This window comes from Tyto alba, unplaced genomic scaffold (assembly GCF_018691265.1).
Source record: "Tyto alba isolate M040663 unplaced genomic scaffold, T.alba_DEE_v4.0 Super-Scaffold_23, whole genome shotgun sequence".
Taxonomy (NCBI): Eukaryota; Metazoa; Chordata; class Aves; order Strigiformes; family Tytonidae; genus Tyto; species Tyto alba.
In genome coordinates, this window is record NW_024881297.1 from 19,986,949 (window position 1) to 20,009,025 (window position 22,077).

At 37.5% G+C, this 22,077-nt stretch overlaps 1 protein-coding gene across 1 annotated transcript in view; it reads left to right on the plus strand.

Moving 5' to 3' along the window:
- LOC116962787 overlaps nt 1–21,346 on the plus strand; it is a 58,628-nt gene extending 37,282 nt beyond the window's left edge. The window contains exons 7-11 of the mRNA XM_042796522.1: nt 9,396–9,496; nt 11,368–11,540; nt 13,431–13,460; nt 18,648–18,884; nt 21,030–21,346. Of these exons, the coding sequence (XP_042652456.1) occupies nt 9,396–9,496; nt 11,368–11,487 (221 nt within the window). The 3' untranslated portion in view covers nt 11,488–11,540; nt 13,431–13,460; nt 18,648–18,884; nt 21,030–21,346. The remainder of the gene's footprint in view (nt 1–9,395; nt 9,497–11,367; nt 11,541–13,430; nt 13,461–18,647; nt 18,885–21,029) is intronic.
- Nucleotides 21,347–22,077: the final 731 nt, after the last annotated feature.

The following is a 22,077-nucleotide window of genomic DNA, read 5'->3' on the forward strand; positions in this document are numbered from 1 at the left end:
ATTACCAACATCTGTACAGCAAAATTCAGCTACTGCAGCAATTATTCAGCAGGGCTAACCACAGAGGTGCTAGGACTTTTCATTTTCTAGATGTCCTCTAGTTAGATGTGACCTACAATGAGACCTAAACTGTACACGATGGCAAACTAGGCCTCTTGCACTAGAAATGTAAATGAAACCATATGGAAAACTTAATATTCTGTGAAAAACCCAGTGGCAAATGCATCAAAGAGAGAAAATGAAAGACTGGAAAGACATCTGAATGGGTTTCTTAATTATGTAACAATTTCAAGTTTCCAGAGCAATTCAGAAGTAAAATTTATACAATTTATTTAATTCCACAGAAATGATGTCTTTTCATTCCCACATACTGTTATAACTGTTTTGCATAGTAAACAGAGTGTGACTGTACAAGCTGAAAACACATCTACGGCCCATAGCAAGCAACACAGTACTGCAAATTTTCATTGCTGGTGAAAGAAAAGGGTAGCAAAAAATGTATATATCTAACTAAAATATTTAGTTTTATTTTTAAACACTAGCTAGAAAAGGTAATACAAATCTGAGCAAGAATGAGAGGCTGTAATATGAAATATATTTCCAAGAGAGAATTGGTGTTGGATTGGTAAGAAAAATACTGCTTTAGTTACAACACAAGCAGTGGAATAATAAGTATCTGTCAGGGGTTTATGTTATAATCCACTTTGGTCAAGGATTTACTGATGTATAAAACTTTAGTTTGTAAATTGGCGCTCTGTCTTCAGCTTCATTTCACTGTTATTTAAGCTCCAGAACCCAATCAAGGATTAGTACAATTGCTGTAAAAATACACAATCATTTTAAATTAGAGCTTCAAACTTTAGAAATCTTTTGGGTGGAGGGATAAAAAATAGCTTATACACCCATCATCTGATAACTGAGGGGCTTTAAAATATCGCGTGAATCTCTGGTTACTTTGGCTGAATAGTGATGGCAGGACATACACAAGAAAAAATATGCTGATTTCGAAGATAACGAAGTAATGAATGCCTCATTTGCAAATATTTGATCTGGGTTAGTGCAAAGATAGAAGCATAATCCATTGCAAAATTACCAGCCTGACTGTTGAGAATTGCTCTACATGGCGGATGGTCCTCGGTCCACAGCTGGGTGGAACCCACACTAATCCTGCCTCTGGCAAATTCACTGCCAAGGAAGGAGAAAAAATTATTGTCATGCATCAAGCTCTTCTTGCTGTGTAATTACCAATGCATTGGCACGTAAGGGCAGATCCCCAGCTTTAGGAGATTTATGATAAAGATTTTATACAAACTATGCAGTGTGGGGTAACAGACAATTAAGGAGGAGTTGTTTTGCATGACTGTGCAACCTGAACCGAGCCAAAAAATGTTACATGACTGAATACACAATTTGTTTTCATGTCTTTATTTCCTCTTTTAATAATTCCACATAAATACTATTTATAATAAGCAATAAATTTGTACTTGCACTATAAAATAAGCACATAGACTTTGTTGATATGTTGATTCTACATAAATTGTAGAAACTTGTGTGTTGTAAGCACAAAGTGTAGAGAGAGTGTGTATGAAAGACAATTTTCTTTCATTTTGGTTGTGTTAGAACTGTAGGAAACCAAACAGTAGTAAACTTTTGATGCTGCTGATAGATTGTAGTCTTTACGGTCTTAATCAGTTAACTAGGCTGTGGCAAAAATCACTTATAGACACTGGACAATTAAACCCTTATGTCCCTTTAGAGAAGAGAACAACATGCCTGAACTCTGAGGAAATCTGAGCAAGTTGCTCAGAGTTAGATTAGGTTAATTTAGATATTGATATATAAGTGAAAATCAACCTAATGATGCATTTAATCAATTGTAGATAGTTATATTTTTTTAATTGGTAAGGAAGAAAGCATCTCATTGTAATGATATATTATCATAGCTATAACACAGCAATTTTCAGTCCTCATTCCTAGCAAAGTATTGTGCAGGCTATGGTTGGATTTAACCAGTGTCTGTCATGCAAGACCTCCTTCTAATACTCAGGAAAAAGTAGGTCAGTTTTTGTGTTTTGTTTTGTTTTGTGGCAGTACAAAATTCAAGTGCTGTGAAGAGAAATTAGATGCAAACTAAGTAGGCTGGGAACTATTCATACAGTTTTGAAAAGGAGGGGAAGCTGCTCTGTACACAGACAGATATAGATTATATAGAGGAAAATAGCTAGGTGAATATTTCTTTTCACTCTTATTCTTCACTTGACATGAATGTGGACAGAGCGAGTCTAGATATTATATTCACATCAGTAGCACCTTAAGACATTGTGATGACTTATTGCGGTGAGACCCATATGAATCAGTATCGATTGGCCACTTTAAGTCTACTTAGTTAAGAGTAATACAGTGGCAGAGCTTCCAGGCAAATCCACAGTGTCTTGATATATGAGTGAGTTTGGGGGACAGGGGTAAGGATAAAGTGTAACAGTTACCTTTATTTTGCAACTAAGATTTTTCTCATGTAAGGTTAATTTAAGAGTTTAAAAAGAAGAACCGAATGAGTGCAATAAATTAACTAAAAGGACTGCTTTGTCAGTATCTAGGCTGTTTCAGAGGACTTCTGGCATCTTACCAGGGTACCTAACTGTCACATTGCACATCAGGAGCATCCAGTATGAGGCTGTCTGATGTTAATGATAAAAGAAAATTACTTCCCTGTAACTGCGGTTGGGGTGAGCATAAGTTACATGACTGTTTGTCATGTTGGTCTTTTGTTTTGTGTTTCTGCTGAATGTACTTAGTTCCACAAATATACTGAATTGTAGTGATTTATTTACAATATCTCTATTTGGGGAAATCCACCAAGCTAATTTGAAATGTCTGTTTCCCTTGGAATCTATGTAACCCACTCCTTATTTGTACCTACTTCTGGATGCTTAGGGAGCTGTCATTTAAATTTTATCAAGTTGGCTTAGGCAACAACTTGTACTATATCTGACAGCCTTGTGTATTGCGTATGTTTGTTTGACCAGAGCCATGTGCAAATTGCAGAGCAGAGAATCCAACCCACTGTGTTACTAACGAAACCCTGGGGCTTTGCACCTCCATATATTTCTGTTTCTCGATGGCCAGTGAAGAGAAAAAGGAAGGGAAATCTCACAGAATGAATGCCATAAGGAATAGTTTCTCATCTGCTTGTATTTACACAAACATAGAGAATTATGCCTTTTAAAGTTCAAGCCTTTGAATGGAGGTTTGTGCTTAGCAGGCATAAGTCAAGAAGTCACTTGCAACAGAACTGGGTTTGTTTTTTATCATCACTTTCAATATCCTGAATCTCTGCTAGCTATTGCAAACAGTTTGGTGAGCAAGCAGATGAGATGTCAGAGGACAAAGTATCACTCTCTAAGGGGAAAGTCTTGGACATCATTAAGATAATGGCAAGGCGTTGTGTAGAAAAGTGTGATCTAGGCAGTGAATTGATTTTTTTTTTATATATATATAACGTTTCTCCAAGAAACAAACCTTAAAAAATACTTTGTTACATCTGATGCTATAAGAAATCAAACTTTTTTCATCTCCTTACTGGGCTAAATGATAATTTGTGTTTTTTGAACATTAAAGATAATGCCAGACAGCTCCATAGTTTCTGGTGAATTTTACTGATAATGTTTTAATTAAAGCAATGATCTTGGCAGAAATAATTCACTTCAGGTGTATTAATTTCTAAAGACTGGCAGGCCTCAGTTCTAAATATTCAGAAGATTGAATTTCTGAAGGTTTTGGAGCTTAGAAGTTACAGAACCTGCTGCTTAAAGTATTTTGCCTTGGAGTTTTGTCAGGAGTCTGAAAAATTACGCTTTCTTTCCTGAGTCATCTGTGAGGGACGTTAAGATCTCCCAACACCCTTGTATTTGTAAAGAGTTCTTAAGAAGGAAGAATATTTTATTGAATACAGAGTGTATTCTTCACAAAACTCTTTGAATCACTTGCTGACTCATTCTTACCTTTCATTTTCTTCAATATGTTTATAGCATCAGTGGTACAATTCTTTGAGGGATAGTGTCTCTGACTTTACATTTCAGGAAAGACTATGGTACAAATGAGCTTATGAGAAAATTCTTCGTGCCCTTGATGTGAAGCTGTATCACGCTGCTTCTAGAAGAGTGTCAATATTCATTTGTCAAAGGCTTCCATCTCTTTTCTTAAAATCTGTGCGAGGTTACATGCAGTCTGTCACTCCGCCAATAGCAGAGCAAACACAGGGTAGGGGACATCTCTTTCCCATCCCTTTCTTGTCCTGGCTGTGGTTAATGCATAATGGTATTAATTCTTTCTCTGAATTGCTTTAGTGACTATGACAATAGAAATATGTGATGTTTATTCCTATATAGGAAGGCAGAGGAAGAGCAATTGTGACACAAGCCTTCAAAGATGAGTACGTGTTACTCCCTGCTGCTCCGTGCTAGTGCTGGAAGAATGCGTGTCCATGCTCTAGCAAACATTTGCATGGAGATGTAACTGGGCAGAAGCCCCTGACTTTTGCGTGGGCAAAAACACTGCTGTCTTGTGATCTGGCATTAACACAAACAACGCTAATAAATTGCAGTACTTACTGGGTAGTTTCCCTGTCCTATTAAAAAAGAGAATTATATAAACTAATATTTCTCTCCACTGCCATCTAGTGAATTTATTACTTTGTGTAAAAGCTTTGATACTCAGTTGAGCATTATAATAGCTAACTTCATCTTAGTAGCACACAGGACATTGGGCAGATAATAGAGTTCAAATAGAGAGTAGCTAATATTCATCCTTAGTGTAATAGCAAATTGTACAAAATACATGAGGTATAATAAATTTAATCACAGAATTCCAACAATTGTTTTGATGATAGAGATACTCAAAAGGGTTTGTACATGTTATCAGAAGTGATTGGCAGCACCTAGATTCAAAACACAAAGTTTTTTAAAAAAGTGAGGACCAAATCTCTGCAGGCTGGTGGAAGGGTATAAATTCAGGCTTTTTTTGCGGAAAGTAGACAGGTTTCCAAGTTAAAAAATAAAAAATAAAAAAAAATAGTTTCTGTTTTGTGAACCATTCTAAAGGACTTCAAGCTTAGATGAAGTTATTGTTTGTTTTTACTGAAGGCTTCTAAAACCTCACAGAAAGGTTATTCTCACATAGCATATCCCCTCACTAAGGTCTGGAAGGGACCTCAGAGGTCATTTGGGCATTACCCTGTCCCAGATCAAGCTCATAATCAAAAAACTGTTACTCCCTTTGTTTTCACATATTTTTCAGAGTGTTGTCATGCAGCCCCTCAGTTTTCTCTAGCTTGAGCAGCTGTAGTTCACTCCATCCTTTCCAATACATCTCTGATCATTCCTGATCCACCTCTTTTTCTGTTTCATTTATCAGTCTGTGTCATCTTCTTCAAGCCCACAGAGTGATGCTCACCAAAATCCTCACTGAAGTTCTTTGGCCTAGATCTTGAATGACGGTTTTTAAAAACAAGCTTCTCAGTTTCAGTAATCCCCAGGTTGTGTTGGGCAAAACACACTATTGGTGTGCTCTGGTGGTTTTGCTGCTTCCACTGCCTAGATGGGCACCGAACAGGGTGATACTGTGAGCACATTATATCTCTCCATTTCTGTTCAGCTCAAAGAGATTGATTTTGTTTAAAGATCCTTGACTATTTTTGTAACATATGAGTAGGTCAACCCATCTTTTCCTGGTAGTGGAAATAGCTAAAATAGGACATACAGCTCTGAAATCATGACTGTCTTCATGTATCATTCAGTGAACAGAATTTCTCTCTTAATACTCTTCTGAGAGTAGTCTTAAAATCAGAATCTGTTCCTAACACAAGAGACTAAAATTAAAGTTGAAAAGATATAATATTAACATGATTTAGAAGAAGGAAAAATGAAGACAAGTGAAAACCAGATGCCTTTGGAGGCTGAAATCTGTATTTCTGTTTCCATAGCTGAGCAATATCTCTGCGCTCTGATTCATTTACCATCGTTCCATTTCAGTTTCACAGACACAGTGGAAAAGTACTAATTCATGCAAGGCTGATCTGTATGCTTCTCTGTGTAGCTTTAGTAGCAGTGTGGTGGGTTTGCATTTTTGTTCTACCAAACTTATTTTCCACAAAATCTACTAGGCAACGTTTATTGGCAAACTTTGTGTGTATCCTTCAGCCTGAACTGATTAAATATTATCTTAAAATAAAAATGAAAGATGAGTTTATATTTTAACTTGGGGTTAACTGCTAAAGTCTGTGCTTCCAGGCAGGAACTGTACATGTACAGTTGCTGTATTTTCTAAAGTTGTGGAAAGGAAGTGAAGCAAACTGGTCATCTGGCAAATAAAAGACAAGTGCAGGGTGGAATAACTTTCTGGTTATTATTTATTTTGGAGGAAACTTTTTTAAAGTCTTCCATTTAATTGTGTCATAAAGTGTAAATTATAGAACAACATTTCTTAACTTTGTTTGCTAAAATGTTTGGGAAATTTAGGAGACTTTGAAATATGTGATGCTTGTATTTCTGAATTAGCTTGCTATAATCAGTAATTGGAGCCATATTTAAAGAAAAGAAAAATCATTTCTTTAGTTTTCTGAAGAAAGGCGAGATAGGATTGAGTTGTAGCTGCTACCCCCCTGAACCAAGCTAAATGACTAAGAGAGGAGTTGTTATACCTGTCTCTTGAGACAATAAATAACTGTCTTCTAAATAATCTTAAATCACAGAGTCTGCCCGGGCATATTTACAGTATGCTAGGGTAGCCAGACAATGACCATGTTGCTAATTATAAGTAAGCAGACAGTTTGGTTCACTGACAACTTCAGTACCAATCTTCTGCTGAATAACATTTAATTTCCAGCCAAATTGCATTTAAGCTTCTTTGTTCAAGGAGCTCCCTTCCTGAGTTAGAAGCACTGACATTTGAACACTTAATTGCATATTGCTGTGATACTTACACTTCAGTTTTATTGGAAAAATACAGTTCTGAATAGAAAAATTCAACCAGTGCATTATCTTTATTTACAGTTTCACCCAAAGTATCACAAGTGCATAGCATATAAAGAACCCACAATGTGGTTCCTAAGCAGCCCTATTATCAATAAACAGCTAAGAAAGTACATTATGTACTTAAAGATATCAAGTGCATCAGGAGGAATAAAGAAATTGAATTACTATGGTATTGCATGGTTCACATTGTATTCTCAAGCAGAATTTTAGCTCCTTGTTTTGAAGTTGTCAAGTAAGGGTTTAGTATTAAAAATTTCTCTTCTTCTTACCATGATTGTTTATGCTGGACCTCACGTACTACAAGATTTTTTTTATTTCCCCAAAAAACATCAGAGCTTGTGGACATTCCTACAGTTGATAAAGCAATGTAAATTGTCCTTATGTCTCAGGCTAAAAAACAGCGTGGCAGATTAAATGGCATGCCCTCTTTTGAAAGTAACAGGAAAGAAACACTTCATGAGTGCAAAGCCACTTATTCTTCACTTTGAGTACACTGCTTGATGGATAGGTAACTATAGAAGAAGAATGAATACAGGGAATTTTATCGAGACACAGGAAAGTTCAAGATTGATTACATACTCTAATTTTGCATAGTGCTTCTTCTACACATACTGTTACATCCAGACTGGAGAACGAAGGTAAAATACAGTAGGATGTGCTGAATATGGCTTTGCACTGACTTCTAATGCTGTCATCTTTTCATTGCATTATTTTTAATTCCATACTGTAAAAATGTTCAGTTAAAAAGATGAACCAAGCTGATCAGGTATATGAATATTTAGCTCTGCAGAATTACTGCAGCTGAGTTTTGTAAATCAATCAGGAATAATCTTTAAATAGTTTCCCAGTGAAAAATATACAGATTTTGCTTCTGGCTCTCAGTAACATATAGTATCTGCAAAATGGCTTGTTTTCAGTCAAACTTTTCTAATTATGTATCAAAACACGTTTTGGTTTTTTTTTTTTTTTTTTTTTTTTTTTTTTGAGAAGTCATCCTGGCCATTATATCCTCTCTTCCTTCTTTCCAGTAGAGTAGTACTTGTAGAGTAGTACTTCCAGTGGGTTGCAATCCGGGGCAATTTTGGAGCTCCTGACCCTACTGAAGTTGATTGACTTCCACTGACCAGGACACCACACTGGTTTCCACATGCACAGATTGTATCTGCTGTACTGGGAGTGCAGTACAGCTGGCAGTACTGGCTGTCAGGGAGCCCAGTTCTTCTGAAAGAATGGCCTAGAAGACCTGTAGGGAAACTTATTTGCAGTTTACCTGTCTTAGAATCTCTTGGTGGACTTAGAAGTTATGTCATAATGATCACTTCATATTGGTAGAGAAGAGCAGAACTTGTTGACAATATATTATTGTGCAAATTTATTTACAGTTTGCATTTTCTTTCCATTTACTGAAAGAGTAAGATGATTAAGTAAATTTAAAAAAAAAAAAAAAAACACCAAAACAAAAACAAAACAAACAAACAAACAACAACAACAAAAAAAACCAAACCCAAATTAATATTTTTTTCCAGGAAGAAGGCATAGAGATATATGGCTAATAAGGGTAGACTCCTTTGATGTCAGGCCTCATGCTGCATAAACTTCATGGACCCATCATTAGTTCTTGTCATCTCTTAGGGTCTTTTGGCTTGGGGCCAAATAATTGATATAGTAGAGAGCTTCCAGCTAAAATAACAGCCTCTGCATCTTTATCTTCCCATCCATCAGATTGTTGGTGGAAGATAGGACTAATTTGTCACTCTAGCCACTTGGAAAACTTTGATAAATGGCTTAATTAGACTTCTGCTTTGTTTTGGGTTTTTTTTGTTTGGTTTTTTTTTTTTTTTTTGTTATTTGGGTTTTTTTTTAAGAAATCTTATTTCTTGAGAACTGAAGTCTGGGAAAACAATGGCTAAGGATTGAATTAGAAAAGGAAAATATTTTTTCTTCAGTAAGGATCAGAGGAAACAGGACAATTAGGCAAGCATGAGGAGAAATGGAAAGAGTACAGTTATTTGGAAGGAGTTTCAAGGTAAAAAGCCCCAAAGCACCCTAACACACAAGTGTTCTGTGAGCCGTGCAGCTACCCAAAGACTGTGGGCAGACTGTATCTCTCTAGAAACATCAACCTGCAGAGTGCCATTTTAAATATGCTGCCCCCACATTGGAGTGCACTTACGCCTTTGTGTTTAGACCTCTAAAATAGATAACAAGGCACCATTTTACCTAAAAGATCATCTAAATATATTTCAACATGTCATCTATGCTGAAGGGAACCATGCTTTCCAGGAAGCTTCTGAGGTTGGTGCCTACGCCAGTCAAAACGAGGACTTTGCTTCAAATCTCATTCTTTAATTTTGTGACAAAAAGGGGTTGGTCCAAGGCCACGTGGAATTCTTCTCCTGATGAGTCAAGGGCTGAGCAAGTCTGGATTGCAGTTTTTGGATGCTCCTGCTCAGAACATGCTAAAGGTAAAAGGATATTTACGTTTGCTCTTTTTAGTGAGGTCATTTCCTGGCTTATGAATCAAAACCCTATCTGGATTAAAGTCAGTGGTTTTGATGCTTTTTGAACTTTTGGCCAGAAAAAAGGGAGAGAAGCTGAGTAAAGTTATTCTCTTGACTGTTGTTTCAACCACCAAGTTTGGGTAACAATTATCCCTCCGCTATGCATGCGTGACATGTGCGCACATGTATTCATACATGTGGATTTGTCTGTGACAGCTGGCAAATCTTAGCAAGTTAGCTATGTCTGGACTTTGTATTTCTAATGATCTTTTCTTGTAGTTATTCCATTTGGGTCAGTGAGGAAATATATTTCTCCTTTCTCTACTGTGTCAAATTAACAAGGCAACAGACAAACTGTATCCTCCTTTTTTTGATAAACTGTCCAGAAATCGGATGTAAGTCAGAAATAATTTTAAATCTGATTAACCTCTAGGCAGAATCTTATTTTAGTAAGAAAAAGACAAATGTTTTTCAATTAAAAAGATTTAGAATCCCTTTATCCGTAGTACACTAATCTGAAATGACATTGAGGGGTAATAGGCCTGGTATTAGTGCTTCCCCAAGGAAATGTCTTATCTTCTGCACTAAATTAACTGTGTCTTTCTCACACATCCTAAAGCTGTCATTTTGGGCATTCTGTGTAAGGAAACTTCTTCTGATTTAAAGTTTCTGAGAAGAAAGGCAAAACAAATGTGTTTAAACAATAATGACCTGCTACACCCCAGTCTCCACAACCCTTTCTGAAGTGGATAGCCATTAACATTGTCATTAACACTCCTGGAAAGGTCACAGGGACAGGCTGTGGGAGTAGCCTCTGTGTGGGTCAAATCCTGGAGACATTACATGTGTAAAGGCACAGCAGCAAATACCAGGATAAAGTGACGATGAATCGGGGTAACAGAGAGATCTGCGTAAGGGCACCATTAAAGAGAGTTTTGTTGGCCAGCCTCCAGGCAACTGGTACAGTTGCAGTCAGAAATGACTGTGGGTTGCTGGTGTCTCCTGTCTCCTTGGTGGCCGCTCTGAGACCCAGTAATCGCAATGCAAATGCTGCATTGGCAGTGTTCATCTCTGCGAGCAAGCTCTTGCTCTTGAAATGGCAATGGGTGGTGGGGCTGCATCATGCCACCTTGCAAGCCATGCCAGGAGCATAACCTCTTTGAAATGTGGGTGCAGGCACCTCGCAACCATTTGACATAGAGTTTGGTACCTTCTCTGCACTAGTTTGCAACCTATGAGATGCGTAATAAGAAGCTGTGCCTGGGCTACTCTTGCTTGCTCTTGATTGCTGCTTTCACGTGGGGCTGTGGCAGGGGGGCCACGCTGACCTCCAGCTCAGCAGATATTGTTTGCAGAGCCAGTTTTGCAAAAAATGCCTGGTACTTTTCTGCATCACCCTGCTGTCGTCATCAGTTACAAAGGGACTTGTATTAGTGTTTGGAGATAAGAGCTTTAAGTTTGGGCTTGTTATAACTATGGGACATCTTCAATGTAATAGGGAAAAAATGTTAAAAAACATCTAATGGGCATTTGATATTCCTGACTCTTTTTTTTTCTTTATTTCTTTGTGCAATCTTTTTACTATCTTCTATTAGAAAATCAACACTGGTACCCTGCAAACATTTTCCACCTCAGGGAGCGATTTGACACACCCTGACTCACATAAATAGTGTAATGGTCATCACTGGACCCGCTGTTACGGGTGAAGCTATTCATATGCAGGTTTACAGGATCCGGACCCAAGAGAGTAACTGCCCATATCACTACTGAACTGAAGATAAATTGTACTTGCAGCTTTAGATCTTCACTAGGAAATATCATTTATCTAATTGCAGAATCTGAAAGTTCAACAAAGTGGCTACACATTGGGACATGAAAAGTACATTTACTGGATAATTTCTGCACTGAACGGAAAAGAAATCAAGCATTTTCTTCTGTATAAAGAAATGTCTTAGACACAGAGAAAAAAAGGAATGTGTTGATCCCTGTGCTGATTTGCTATTTTAAAGTAAGTGAATATATGCAATATGTTTTACTATATTTTAAAAGTAAGAACCATCAGAAATAAAACTCTCTAAATCTAGAATAATTCTTTTTGATTTAGAGTCAGTTGTGGATATTAATATTTTAAATTAATTCAGTATGTTTTGAATTGCTCTGTCACTAAGTTTACTAGGAAACTAAAACCATTTGTAACAAAGCAGCTAAACTGGATTTAAGTCAAACCAGTGTATAAGAACATGTAAAACTAATGGTACACTTCAGGCCATTAAAACAGAAACTTCTGGACTATATAATGATGATATTTTCAATTTACATGCATTAGGAACCAAAATTAAAACTCTACAGTGCTCTGAAAATAAAAATAATTCTCCATACTTTCATGTTATGATTTTCAATAAGAGTTTTCATTCAATTTAAAGGAAACTCAAGGGTCAGAGGATGAGATTTCTACAGATATTGAGCATCCAGGAGAACTGTCAAGAGTGGATTGGAACTAACTGGTGGTTTTGCAGCCAAGTCTTTTGTAAATTTAGACATATGTACCGTTTTTAGCCTGCCTAAATTTGTTATGATATGGCACCAGAAGCAAGAGTGTTCCCTATTAGTAAATCAGTGGGTACAGGATGGAGAGTGGAGCTAATGGAAGCCCTGATCATGAAGTAGACACATAGACTGGTAGAAAACTTTAGGCTTTTCCAACATCACATCTTTTCTGTGTTGTAAGACTATAAATGATCTGGAAGTAGTCCCTGATGTCTCATATGAATGTGCAGTAGTTAGTCTAATATGACCTGGATACCTAACCTTCATGTGGTCAGTGATCTGGCAAGGTGTTGGCTCACTTAATGATTAGAAGGTTCTCAGGCATTTAGGGAGATGAACTTGGTTTCTTCAAGTTGTCAGGTCTCCTCTTTTTTTTCCTTCCAGTAGCTTACTACATGTAGGATAGGCTCAGATATTTTTTTACAGGTATATTTAATAACATTTGCAAAATTATTGTAAATCTGCCATCAATTTTCTTGTTTATATGCATGGTCATATAACTTCAGAAGAACCTGTTGCATGTGAGTGGAGATGAATAGCTCATAACCTGCTAAAATTACCTTGCAGAAGTCATATCTAGCTGTCTGTCCTAAGATGTGAAATGAAGCATATTTTTATTACTTCACCTTACAGTAAAGATACAGTGAGTTTTATTCAGACCAAATTCTTAGTTGTTCTATTTAGAGCCTGAGCTGAAATCTGTATTCTTAAGGTCTTCATAAAATGCTTGGAATTTAGACTTTTTAGTAAGAGTTTTCAAAATGATACCTTCATTTTTATCCAGCTGAAAAGTTTAGACTGAGGAAAGGACAAACAGAAGCAAAGGGCCAGATTTATTGAAGCATTAAAAAAAACCAACACAAATGGATCCCAGGTGGAGTTCAGTCATGAGTAAAGACTTCAAGATTTGGTCATAATGATGACCTGTAGATTGCTTAGCTATAGACCAGGTTCACTTCTGGAAAGAGTAGATGGAATCTATCACAGGGATGACCCTTTCCCTGAAATGAAGAAAATTGCCAACCCCCCACCCTCTCATGACACAATAATCTTTGAATAACAGTTTTAGTTATGGTGAGCTCTAGCGTTGGGATTTGTCAGATAAATAGGAATTTTGTTTAAGTAAATGTGGAGTATTAATGGTTTGATTATTTGGGTGATAGTTGTTTTCAGAGGGGAGAAAGATAACACAATTAGGAAAGTGCTTCATTGTCTCTCTAATGAGTTTGACAATAACAGATCTTCCAGTTCCTCTGTTCTAGTATACCAACTGAGATAATCCCTGCCTGAAGATTTTAGTCCATTACATATTATTATGAATTAAATTAACTACATTTTCTTTTCAATACAGATTCCGGTTGCTCCTGGACTGTCTAAGAAGGTAAGAGAGAAACACCGTGATGACTGGTTATAAGACCAAGAGCAAGGATATAAAGCAGAGAATAAGTACTCAAAATGGTTTATATATGTTTGCTTTGATCTTTAAATGTAGACCTAATGCTTATCGCAAGTTAGTAACTGCTTACCAAAACCAGATTTGCCTTTCACTGTAGCATCAAACTTGAGGTAATGATAGCAGCATGAAAAAGAGCTTCTAAGTTGGCAACATGAAAAATAGCTTCTAAGATGTTAATGCTTTGGGCTGTTGATTTTTCTTTGCCTGTAGAACCAGAAATGAATGTATTATCCTTTCAAATTGCTTTGATAAATCTCATTCCCTTTAGGATTAAACATTCCTGACCGTTTTTATGCTTCACTGAGCTCTTTCAAACAAACATAAATTAATTCTTTAGCTTAAAATTTATACTCATGAGACCTAATTCCCCTTGCTTCTAGCATTATTCTAGTCATGTTCATTTGTGCAAAGTGACCATAATGTTACTTTTCTGATGTCTTACACACCTGCTTTGTGCACTTAGAGTTACAGAGATCATGTGTGGCACTGAGCAGCGGGAAACAAGACTCAGAGTTTGATTCTGCAGTGTCCTACAGGGGCAAGTTGGATGATTACATGCCAAACATCAATTTTAAATGCAAATCCAGGACATTTTTGTGCTTTATGTGAGGCCAAATGCAAGCTTAACTGCTGCATACTAGTTACTCAGTGATTTAGTGTATCTCCACTGAATTCAGGCTAAGCTGAACACACATATTGACAGGAGTTCAAGCCTCAACAATACTCATACACAAATATTTGCAAAATCATTACTGTCACAACATGACTCAGCTCTCATGAAATAATTGAGCCACCTGATTTATACCACTAGTTTTCATTCACTGTGCTGTAAACCCATGGAAACTGACCCTGTTTGGCAGAATGTGATACAGAAAACAGAAATTTTGTTTTGTTTTTTGTTTTGTTTTGTTTTCTGCAGGAAGGGTACCCCACTGAAAATAAAATCAAACTTAAAACACTACAAATATACCAGAGTGCTGCAGTTCCACACAGCCAAGTTTTCATTTGGTTTTATGGACATGCTAGGTAGCACTTAACTTTGCTGGTGTGCAGGTTCATTTAGATTCACATGGACCGTGCTGATCTGGTTAGAAACAATAGCACATGCTGCTGATCATCCACGCGTGCTGCGAATGGCTGCTACCATCCCAGCATGGGATGGGAATCCTTTGGTCTAACTGGTTTGCTCACTCGCCACCTCCAGGCAGGGGCTCAGAAGCGGAGAAGCTCATGGTGAGGAGCCGAGGGAGCCGAGGTCCGCTGCCTGCCCTGGCACCGCTCTGGCCGGCAGCTTCTGGCCAAGGTGCTTGTGGGGAGGTGGGTTGTCCAGGCTGCCTTTGGAGGGGACCCAAAAATTCTGAGCTCGCCCTGCGTGTCTTTGTTACACACTAACTAGGCCTCCTGTGAGCTGATCCCAGCAAGCAGTGGGCAGCCAGTGAATCTGGTGTGAGACAAAGCGGTTTTACAGGGCGACATGGACATGGCCGATCAGGTTTTGAATGGCTCCCCAGTGGTGACCTCCACTTCTAGCTCCTTGGAAGACCATCTCAACCAGCCACCATTCTTTTGGTTGTTTGGCCCTCAGTCTTGTTAAAACAATTTTCCAAGGTGGCTGAGGTTAAAAAAAAAAAAAAAAAAAGAATTTTGTGAAAAGCTCAGGTTTTATGAGAGTTTGCTGTGAGATGGCTTGTCTGAAGCCATTCTCCATATTTTCTGTTTGTTTTTCTGACAGCCTGCTATATCAAACCTGTTTATTTACACAAGGAACATTCCAATAAACAGTTCATGTACAGTATTCAATATTCATATAGTAGCTTCAAGGAGGTGAATATCTGACAAGGTGCATGAAGATGATATAGACTTCATAGAAGGTGAATTCTTGTCCCAGAAAATCTTTGTAAAGAAATCAGTACTCAGGAAGAAGGAAGGAATGATCCATCTCAGCTCAAACAGAGCCTGAAGCACCTATACATTAGTTTAATAATTCATCTTTTTATGTTTAATCTTAAGTTATATGTCCTAGTGATGTAGCACTAGTTGAATGAGTGAGATGGCACACCAGATAAAATGAAAAAAAAAAAAAAAATCAAGTGAACAAGAAGAAAAATCCAATTTGTGCTTCACATTATGACTATTTTAGAATTAATGAGACTTTTAAAAAGGCTATCTGCTTTTTCCTTCATCTGTGTGGTATGTCATATAAATGAACTATAAATTCCCTGGTTCAGGAACAAGGCTTTATATATGATGTAGTACAGTTCTGAGTACCAAGTGTAAGTATTGATGTGTAATAGACAAAACCAATCTACAGTGAGATACATCTAATTTTTTTTTATTTTGCATTTGACCTGATGTTTGGCTGCTAAACAGTCATCCTGTAATTGGACTTATAAAATTACACTCTCATTTCCTTTAGTGACAGGGAAACTGCTAAAGGAAGTCTCTGCCACACTCAGTTTAATTTAGATGATCATCCAAGTGCACAGATGTTTATTCCAATCTCCTCTAGAAGAGGAAGTGGGACTCCTCCAATCACACTGCTGTGACATTTCCAGTACTCTGGGCAGGGTGAGATCTGTGCAAAGATGCTCTCCCTTGCACTGAAGTATTGCTACACTGATGGTATTAGCTCCAGTAAGGAGTGAAAAAATGGGGCAAAATGTTTTAAAGCAGTCTGCAAAATATATTATTTTCCAAGTGGCTTGATTTTGTGATTAAAATGTAAAATTTATCAGCTCTTCTATTCAAATTGATATATGCATTTCCAACTCGCATGTTGTATTTTTACGTATTATGGATCTAGTTAAATCTGGAAGCCGATAAATGTAATTCTAAATGAAACGAGAAGGAGGTGACCCATAATATTAAACATTAGTGCTTTCATATACTGGCTTCCTATTAGATTTCATGTAGTAAGTTTAGAACTTGTCAGTGCCATTATGTGTGTACTTAAGAGGTATTCCCTGACACTGGTGCATTTTTACTAGTTATAAATACAACCATATTCCTATAACATCTATTGTCAACTGAATTGTATTATACATTAAAAACCAAACTCCTAAACCTTTTCAGGTAAAAACCAAACAACCAAAACAAACTAAGAGCAAGTAAATGTGATTTCAATAGCAGTGGTTTTATGGCAATTTAATTCTGTTGATTTCAGATTTATAACTTTGGTATTGTTGTCCTGTAAGAAACTGTTGTCATTGCCATGAAGAAATTTTCCACTACCGAAAAAACTCTCTCTCACACTAACCAATCCAGGCATCTCTAAAACACTGAGAACTGAAGAAAAGGGTTCTTTTTATGAACACAAATGTACTCTAGAACTTTGGAATATGACGGACTGCTGTTAATACTCTGGGAGTTTCTGTACATAAGCAAAGGATTTCTGCCATTCTTCCCAAATATTTATATTTACTTTTAGTGTGTATGTTATCCTTATTTTTTTATGATATTTGCACAAGCCTCTTGAATTTTTTTTCAAGATTATAAAACAGTTAACATTCAAAATACACGTTTGCGTTGTATATACAAACTGACTGCAGAGAAGGCACTGTGGTTGTAAATTAAAGAAGATTTAATCTAATATGTATTGAAATATCTTAGAGGAGAGATTAATTTAAACAAAATACTAAGTTTAAAAAGTTCATCAAAAACAAAACTTACAGTTAAGAACAAACAAGCTGTGAAAACTCCATATCTAAAATTGCTTAAGTGTCCTTTAAGAAACTTTGGTCTGGTGCCGACATACATCCACCCCCGTATTATAACTGTATTTTGGAAAAAAAAAAAAATATCACCATTTGGGAGCTGTATTTCCTCAGGTAACATTGGTAAAGCACATAAAATTCCTCTGATTTAAGCCAATGTAAGCTTGTGAAATCTGTACACTTCTATGAAGCATTTATAAAAATGTGATGGTGTCGGACTCTGCCTGCAAAGGTCTTTCTGTGGTGAATGACAGAAGTAGTACCATGTACAGGACATATTTTTAATATTGACGAAAATGGAAAAAACAAGCTCAGCCAAATTTGTGCTCCAGGCTTGGACTGTGAACACTGACAAACTCTCTCAGCTACGTCCAGCTGCAGAGGATGGGGAGTTCAAGCAGTGCACAGTCTATCAATGGCTCCTATGTGCCTCTTACTGCCCTCACACCTGAATGTCCCACAGTCATCTTCTGAACTCTTCTGTGCGGTAAGGAGTGACAATATTTCAGTGTAACAGATCAAAACTTAGTTTCAAATATACCAGCACCTTCCTCCCCACTGCCTCGGAGGAGGCACCACCAAGAAGCAAGTGATTCCACCCACAGCCCAGATTTCCCTTTCTTTTTTCCTCTCTCCTCTTTGAAAGTAGAGGGAGATGGGATGGTAGGTTAAACCAGGTGCCTCTCTTTTATATGGTTAAATTAGGGAAATTGCATCTACCTTAACTGACTTCCTTATATGACACACATATTGGTTATCTGGGGCAGTGACTTAACTAATCCATCCAATGGTATCCTAGTTATAGATATCATAACGGTGGATTTTGTCTTTGCATATAAGTATGGAAGAAAAAGCCAAATAAATTTAAGTTCAGTTGACCCAAACAAGGTTTTTGTGTTTATTAGGTTAATGTTCTGATTGTCCTCAAATATTATTCTCAGCCAAAGTCTAACTTTTGAAAATTGTAAGTTGTTGAGCTCATTCTATCTTATAATTGTTTCATCTAGTACAGTTCCAGCCTGCAAATATTTTTTAGAGTTGTTTACTTTATGAATTTTATAAGGAAAGAGAAATCCTTCAGCCCTGAATTTAAACACACTCCTTTGGTATTGCTTCTCCTGTGGGCAGTGGCACCATTTGTGCAACAGAAGTAATGAATACTTATATGATCTTGGCTTTAGAACCGGCAATATTTTACAGCAATAAGGTGCCTTGAGAAAACAATAAGATAGGCTGGCACATGTACCATAACATATTAAGTTAATATATCCAGGATAAATACCTAAAAATGCCACTATGTATTAAATTAATGTATCAGTAGTGAATAACTGCAATTCCCACCTCCTTGAATTTCAGGAAAGAACTTCCATTTTCCTGAAGGGCCTCTCTTTTAATACAGGGGCAACTGAGATTGATAAATAAGCAAGCAAAACCACACGTCAGATGGTGCCAGGCTCCAGTCTGAACTACTGTATGTGATCCTGACAGCCTTAAACAGCCAGCAAGCAATTACTGTTCACAACAGCAAGACATCTCCAGGGTGCTAGATCTGCTGCGATCATTTATCAGCTCTATGTTGAGAAATTCATCACTGTAACAGAAATTCATATTTTGTTCTGCTTTCCTGAAATGCAAGGTCAGTCCTTAACGTGGGGATAGTGGCACCCATCCCCACCAGAACTTTACAAATCTCACTAAAATCTTTCTTTGCTGTTTTGTCTTAATAATAACATGCACCAAGCACATAATACGAGGAAGGTTATTTCTGCCATACAAAAAAGTTAATAAAAAACCTCATACAAAATTCTTACAGCATGTAACAAGTTTCCATTCACATAAATACATATATAATTTTTGTTGTTCTTTACAAATGTTGAAGCATGTAGCATGAGCAGCAGACCTTCGCTGGGATTTTGCAGACTATCCCCAACAGCATGGATGTGGGGCAGTGGCAGGTTGGGCTGAGCATGAAGAGGGCTGTGCTGGAGAAAGTTCCTCCTGTTCCAAGGAAATTACTATTTCTCTAATGTATCACAAGTGAATACTCTGACCTCGTTAGTGTTATCTTGATGATGAACACCCTGCTCCTCTTTTGTACAACTTTGTGCTCGTAAACCCACATTGCATTACGTATGTGCATACATATATAACTGCTACAAGATTTTATGTTGCGATGCCATGTTTTACAGCTATACAGGACAAAAGCCTAGTCTCCTTATTGCAAAATTCACATGGAATTAATTTGAGGGTGCTGTGATCAATACAAAATGGAGAGGTTTCATAGTTAAGACAAAATTAAATCTTAACTATCTTTTTCAGAGAATGGACTTTCCCCTTACTGCTGAAATTACTAGCTGGGCCGCCAGGCACACTGCTACCAAGGGACAGAAATTTCTTAGATCTCCACTGCTGCTTTGTTTATATCTGGCCTAACAGACAGAATGGAGTCTGGCCTGCAAAGTTATCATTATAATGTCAATATAAATATAATTACATTTTCTTCTGCAATGGAATTAGTGCCACTAGGAAATAAAATCATTTTAGGTTTCTCCTGCTGCGTTTGTATGAGCTTGGGGTCTAACTGGCAACCAGGGAAATTTGGCCTTTGTGCTCAAATAATGTAATGCTATGCTTTCCATTTCGAGATGAAATTACTACTAGTGGGATTTATGCCATCGGAAAAGAATTTTTGTTTCTAAATATTTTGGTCGTTCAGGCTGCTTTGTCTTACCACATACAGTTATTTTCATGACTTCGCATACATACATACACAGCTAAAGATATGTGGGTGTGGGTTGGTTTGGGACATCTTTTTAGGGAAGTTAGCGTGAAAGATGTGATGATGATGTGAATCGTTAGGATGAGTGCAATTTTCATGGAAAAGATGATGAGCGTTCTGGTACCTATTCCGTGTATCCCTGAGCACACTCATTTTTCTAAGACTCTGGAGGTGGATGAGGGATCTCAGCTGATAGCTCACTGATTTTCACTCGCTCTGACATAACTTCCTAGGCCACTGTGAATACAAACTGCTCTGTTTCCACTGGGACCACTCACTAGTAAGCCCTGGGATTCTGCTCCCTACATCTTCTTACTGGGGACGCAAACAGGGTGTGCTGAAGATTTCCTGGCAGACCACGTGCCCATGTTTTTCCTGGGGGAAGCAAAGACTAGGGATAGGAAAGGGGAAGGGCTTGGTTAACCATAGACTTGTATTCTCTGTTTTAGTCTACAAGTCAATTAGGAAATAAATGAATTGCTGGGGACTCCTGGAGCATTTCTTGTGCATCAGGAGATTTGCTTTTCCCTTAGTATCACAGAAAACATGGTATTAGCTTAGAGTGATGGTGAAGAGCTAATTGTCCCTGTCTAAAATTGTACCTCCTGTGCCAATATTGCAGTGGACTAAACTGTTCTCAAATGATAGAAAAATCAACAGACTGAAGCCAATTTCTCCTACACATAGCCATAAGCCTCTTTCAAAAAAAGCCTGAAATTATACTTCATGATAAATATTTCAGTTGCTGCTTTAGCATTGTGCAACTGCAGTGATTTAGAGCAAAGCCTTGCCTGCCTTTCAATGAAAGCAAGGGGAAATTTGTGCTGTCTTGGCTGGCCAGCTGGATTCTGAGTGCAAATCAAGGCCTTGTACCACCCTTTTTCAGTGATAAGGGTGCAAATAGGGTGAGGGTAGGTTGGCATTTTAGTTCTGATCAGAAGTGCACTTCTGAAGCAAATCTCCTGGTTTCTCCCACTTACCGTCCTTTTTCTTGCACTGCAGGACAGAGCATGTGAACCAGACTTTTGGGTGAAACCAACATCAGAAAGGTGTACTCCAGGAGAACAATTCCTGTGCTCCAGCCAGTGAGCACATGGGACCAGACTGAAAAACCTGACCACAAGTAAAATAGGGATGAGGGAACCTCACTACTGACTGTAGGTCTGCTCCTGCTTGGCTCATTAGCTTTCTAACGTAGATACAGCCATCTGACACCCAGAATCCATCAGCAGGTAAAAAAAAATATTATTGTATTACAGACTGTCAGTTTTATACTAAAATTGTTTCAAATAAGTGCTGGAAACCCTAAAATAATAGAATGCTCATCACAAATGGATTGTTCTCATGGTTTAAACTCAAAGCTTTCAAATCCCTAGTGCAGGGTTGTTTTTTTTTCCCTCCTCAGCAGAAGAAGAAACTCTGGTTCTGAGACTCTCTGCTAGCATATGCATGCTAAAAAGAAATAAATCTCTTTTGTACTATGACTTACATGCCAAATGTGCTTATTTACTCCTAGGTAGAATGAATCTTGGCTTTAATTACTTTTATACTAATTATGTGCTTTTAATCTATGGTTTAGTGATTTATTAGTTGCAGCTGCAGTGAGCAAAATACACATAGGCTGGGGAAAAGCATCCTTTTGTAGATGGCCGCTGTAGGTCCTTTTTTAAATCCTACTAGGCCTTACGAGTTAAGTCTTAAGTAGTTTACGGGCTCTGAACAAATGAGCACATTTCAGTCTTTAAGGACATCGTTGCCATTTCCCTATTAAGTACATAGCACTCCCATTTAGCACATCCCACTTTAGATGTTAAAAACCCCCAAACAAACGTTTGAGTGTAAAGCCCAAAAAAATTGTCACAGAAAACTTAAGATCACATACTTTCAGACAGGGTTTTGTTGAAACATTCTGTATTGGTTTTAATTTTCCTCTTGTTTTTCTGTCATTGCTACAAAATTGCAAGTGGGTCAGATTCTAAAGTCAGGATAGGGTAAATTAATTCACAAGCTTTCTACGTATCTGGATTTAAAGTTTTAGTTGGATCAATTT